A 5794-nucleotide genomic window follows, 5' to 3' on the forward strand; every position below is an offset into this window, starting at 1 on the left:
TCAACCGCCAAGTCGGACAACTCCTTGTCTCCTATGACATCACGCACCATAAATCAACGCCTTACTATCCCCAAGGGAATGGGCAAGCAGAAGCGACCAACAAAACACTCCTTAGAATCCTTTCACGGACTCTCAAGGATTATCAAAGGGATTGGGCGCACGTACTCCCAATGGCGCTCTAGGCTTACAGAACATCCAAAAGACGGCCGACTCAAATGACCCCATTCTCATTGGTATACGGCACGGAAGCAGTTCTTCCAGTGGAAATTGCCATACCCTCAGCTCGCATGGCCCTCCGAAGTGAAGTTACTCCAGACTCCAGATCCTATGAATTGGAGATCCTTGATGAAAGAAGGGACAAGGCCCTGGCTAACCTCAAAGTTTACCAAAGTCGCATAGCTCGAGCCTATGATACCTTGGTGCGCCCCAGACAATTCCAAGAAGGTGACTTGGTACTTCGTGCTGCACCTCATGTCATGAGAGGAATCGCTACCCACAAGTTCACTCCTAAGTGGCAAGGACCTTACGTAGTAAGAGAGGCCAACGAGAATGGTTATTATAGAATTTCTGAACCAAACTCGCAAGCTCTCTTGAGCCCTATCAATGCCAAATGGCTAAAGGCCTATTTCCCTTAGGATAAGAGTGAAGAATCACCCCTGAGAAATTTACTCTTACTGATGTAATGGCAATGTAAGACATCAGCTCATGCTTATGTTAAATAAACAATCATTTGCTATCTCCATTCTCATTACGTTTTGTGTAACTATTAATAAATTATCAATCCAAAAAAAAAAAAAAGATAGAGAGAGAAAACAAAAATATATACAGTGCTTAGGGTCTTAGCTCAACCAGTACAAGAAATTCTTCAACTTGTCTAACTTGGACCTATCTGGCTATCTAAGTCAAAAGCCTCATCTTCCACACTAATAAGTTGAGCCTCTACCATGGCTCTCCTCTCTCTCAAACTCGATATCGCCAAGTCCACATCCGCCAATGCCTTGGTCGCCCGCTCTAACTCCACCATAGCCTTTTCCCTAGAAGACGCCGATTCCATCAAAGCCGTGTCCATTTCCGCTAGCTCAAACTTGAGATGGTGATTCTTTACCTGCACCTCCATACGAGACAAACTCTCTCTCAGCCAGCTCACCTCAAACTCATGCCACTGAAACTCAGCCACAGCAGCCTGAAATGATTGAAACGTATCAATAGAAGTCTCCGGAGTAAGACCATGAAACCCACTGAGCATATCACCGAACGCCTCTAACAAATAGCGTCGTAAGAACATAGCCTCCAAACGCATGAAAGTGCTGGGCCTATGATAAAAAATAAAACTCAGTCTAGGCAAACATTCATCTCGCACGCCAGCAAACAGTACCTTAGGATCGAGGACTTGCCCCTTGCCATCAGCCCCTGCCAAGGATATGCAACCACCATCAAGACGGGTCACGGTAAACTCGCCATCCAAGAAAGGTAAACTCGCCCGACCGTCGGGAGTAATAGTATCATCATGGGCATAACTACCACTTTTACCAAGTGACAAACTAGTAACAACTCCCAACGAAGCAAGCAAAGTACCAGGCTGAACATCCACCAAAGGAAGGCTAGTCTGAGCACCAACTAAAGCCACAACTGAAGGCACACTAAGACGAGCATCAACTGATGAAAAACCACTACTCCCACCGAATAAAGATATGGTAGGGACTCCACCAGGAGGCAGGCGAGACTGAACATCAGACAAAAGCAACTGACCAGTCGGGTCATCAACATCGGACTCCCCAAGCCTAACTGACTGTGCCACCAGATGCCCTAACTGCAATAGAGGAGGCGCAAAAGTCATTCTACTCTCACCACATGGCGCAACAACCTCAGATCTCATCCTATCAAGAGGAACATCTGCCCGCTCGAATGTAACCTTAACAACATCGTCATCCCTCGCATTCAAATTGGCCTCTGAGCTATCCCCATCGTCACCCTCACTTTTGGAATCACTAAAACCTTTAGCATTACTTTGTTTCCGCAATCGCCGACGTGGAAGCAAATCATCAGCAGAGTTCTCCTCCTCAGAAGGCACGCCCGCCACCCTAGGTGCCACAGAAACATCATGATGGATAGCTGACCTTTGTACCTGAAGAAACGAAGTGCCAAACTTAGAAGCACATAAAGGAAACACAACAAGAAAGAAAATCACAAAAAAGAAAAAAGAAAAAAAAAGCTAACCTTCATTCTCTGGGAAGGCTCATTCCTAGGCTGGCTTGGGCGTCGTTTGGATGTACCAACTTCCCCTCGAAAACCGTCTGTACCAACCACCCTCACCTAAGTCAACACATCAGAGAGTAACTCTAAGCGTGCAAATCGAGACAACTCGCCTCTAGCCAATTCAGTCTGGCCCTTCACGCACGGTTGACACAGTTCGATATCCGATGGAATGCATATAAACTCTAAGTCCCCAATATCACCCCCGAGAAACTCTTGAAAGGTGGCAAAAGTCTCCCTCCAATAATGTCGCCAACCAACTGTTACCCCACCTACACGATCAGTCCTCGTCCGAATAAACTTGCCATACTTCTGGAGTCTCGGAAGATGAGTATGACAAAATAACTGCTCAAAAGTATCAGCTACAGGAAGGACTATGCTAGGACTAGGGACCCCCTGATCAACTCCAAATTGGCGAGCCACTCTCGCCGGATTATAGGATATAGAGCCATAAGCTCTTCCTATAAAATAAGGCAAGGAACATGACAAGAAGCTACAAGCCGTCATTGTCTCGGCATTACTTAGTCGACTATCAAAAGCCACCTCAGAATCTCTCGAGTCATACATCCGAAACGGAACCACCCCGACCACAGGAGGAACGTACGGACGAGCTATAAACTCACTCTCATCATCAAAAATATCCATCAGCGGCCCCCGAATGCGTGTCCCGTACCACCTTGTAGCTCGGCGCTCTCGCCCCTCTCCAGGCTCAAAATCAGTCGGCCTAGGAGCAAGCCTAGGAAACCGTTCATACAAGAACATCTACAGGAAGGAAGTCGATACAAAACTAATAACATCATACCGACCCTTCGAGTTCTTTGCTCCAACCTGATACATATCAAGCCGTCTGTATAGAGTCCCCAAAAACAGTGGCCCAAGTGCAACTGAAAGACCACTTGCAAGATAAGCAGCAATATCAAACACAGACGGGTCTACTCCATCCTTGGGTGCTCCCTTCAAGATATATCGACTCAACCAATATACAAGGAAAGCAGCAAGGTAGGTGGAATTATGCTTATACTTTTCATATCCAGGCCCATTTACCCCATTTTCTTCTATCTCGGTTCCTTCTGCCGGAGATGGATTCAAATCTCGATACCAATATCGCAGCCATCCCCCAAAGGTATTCTTACAATGCTCCCGACGCTGCGGCCCAAGATACACTCCTCCTTTATCGTAGTCGCTCAATAAGAATCCTGCTTCTGAAATTGAGGCTTTCAAAATCGACACAATCTTTAGATGACTCGGAACAGATGTATTAGAAAGTGGATCTGCAACACCAAGTATAGGCAAACTAGTCAATGCGCAGACATCCTCCAATGTAGGTGTCAATTTCCCCCACCGAGTAACAAAGGTGTGAGAACTAGAACTCCAACGGAAAAAAACCACACTCAACCATGATGGCTCCCTTCTCACATTTAACCCCACACTTGCCACTATAGCACCATACACACCTGCATTCTTTAAAACCTCTTTAGAAGAAGGATTAGTCAGCACTTCCTCAGCCCAAGTATCAAAACCCCCACCATTTTTGGTAAAAGCATAGCTGTCATGAGCTGGGAATGCATATGGGTAGAGGCTGCGCTCTATGTGTAACCGCATAATAGATTCTGGAGCTATCATCCCCTCTGCTCCTTCTTCTGCCTCGGGTACCCCCAACAAAACTTGAGATCGATTAACAGTCCTCTTATCCTCCAATTGTTGCCAGAATCTCTCCCCGACTACAAAATAAGGAGCACGAAACCAGTGCTCGACAGAAGGCACCTCAGCAGCCTTTTCCCCACTTGCTTTGCTTGCAACTTTTTGGCCACTTTCTTCGACGAACATACAACGGCTTTCCGCTTCATTCTGAGCAAACAATTTCTACCTACATTACCCCAAATTGCAACAAGTAAGTTTTGCATTCATGAATCACACTTATACTTTAAAAAAAAAAAAAAAAAAAAAATAATAATAATATTATTATTATTAATTAATTAATTAATTAATCAACTAAATAAATAAAAATAATAATTATTTGTTTTTTTTTTAATAAATAAGAATAACTCTTTTACTTTGTAGCTCTTTACTTTACTTCATGTTTTCTCAAATCCCTCAAACCAGCTCTCTGATTTTATTAGCTCACATTTCATTAGCTCACCAATATGAATAGAGTTACTCCCCTCAATGACCTCCTCAAGTCACCCAGTTCCTAGCTCCCAACAAGGGGCGGACCAGATTTCAGTCCCGCCTCCCCAATATGTGGCAGATCAAAGTCGGATGCGGTTCTCCTAATTCTTGGCTCACCATGTGATGCTAACTAGACTTTCAATTTTACAACACTAATATTTTATTAATCTTTGTTAGAGCTTCATATTTTTATAGCTCTCCTATTATGTTTAGAGCTCGTTCCCAATCTTCATGAATTTTCCTAAGTATTAGAGTTAGAGCCATATGTGATAGCTCACCAATTTCATAGCTCTCCATGTCATAGCTCACTAATTTCATGGCTCACCAATATTTTATTATTATTTTCTTAGCTCATCAATTTCATGGCTCACCAATATTTTATTATTATTATTATGTTTAGAGCTCGTTCCCAATCTTCATGAATTTTCCTAAGTGTTAGAGTTAGAGCCATATGTGATAGCTCACCAATTTCATAGCTCTCCATGTCATAGCTCACCAATTTCATGGCTCACCAATATTTTATTATTATTTCATAGCTCACCAATATTTTATTATTATTTTCTTAGCTCACCAATTTCATGGCTCATTAATATTTTATTATTATTATGTTTAGAGCACGTTCCCAATCTTCAAGAATTTTCCTAAGTGTTAGAGTTAGAGCCATATGTAATAGCTCACCAATTTCGTAGCTCTCCATGTCATAGCTCACCAACTCCATGACTCACCAATATTTTATTAATTTTTGTTAAAATTCTCCAATTCCATAACTCTCCATGGGTTAGCTCACCATTCTCATAGATCACTAATATTTTATTATTATTTTCTTAGCTCACCAATTTCATGGCTCACCAATATTTTATTAATTTTTGTTAGAGTTATCTAATTCCATAATTCTCCTCGGGTTAGCTCACCATTCTCATAGATCACTAATATTTTATTATTATTGTCATAGCTCACCAATATTTTATTAATTTCTTGTTAGAGTTCTCCAAGTCCATAACTCTTCATGTGTTAGCTCACCATTCTCATAGATCACTAATATTTTATTATTATTTTCTTAGCTCACCAACTCCATGGCTCACCAATATTTTATTAAGTTTTGTTAAAATTCTCCAATTCCATAACTCTTCATGTGTTAGCTCACCATTCTCGTAGCTCACTAATATTTTATTATTATTTTCTTAGCTCACTAATTTCATGGCTCACCAATATTTTATTAATTTTTGTTAGAGTTCTCTAATTCCATAACTCTCCACGGGTTAGCTCACAATTCTCATAGATCACTAATATTTTATTATTATTGTCATAGCTCACCAACATCATGACTCACCAATATTTTATTGATTTCTTGTTAGAGTTCTCCAAGTCCATA

The 5794-nt window shown here is 41.9% G+C and overlaps 1 protein-coding gene across 1 annotated transcript; it reads left to right on the top strand.

Moving 5' to 3' along the window:
- The first annotated feature begins 215 nt into the window (after window positions 1–215).
- Window positions 216–635, top strand: LOC145818924 (uncharacterized). The gene has a single exon (XM_082912930.1). The coding sequence runs from the start codon at window positions 216–218 to the stop codon at window positions 633–635; it is 420 nt and encodes a 139-aa protein (XP_082769056.1).
- The last annotated feature ends 5159 nt before the right edge of the window (window positions 636–5794 follow it).

Source organism: Camellia sinensis, chromosome 2 (assembly GCF_055761805.1).
Source record: "Camellia sinensis isolate YWXY chromosome 2, ASM5576180v1, whole genome shotgun sequence".
Taxonomy (NCBI): Eukaryota; Viridiplantae; Streptophyta; class Magnoliopsida; order Ericales; family Theaceae; genus Camellia; species Camellia sinensis.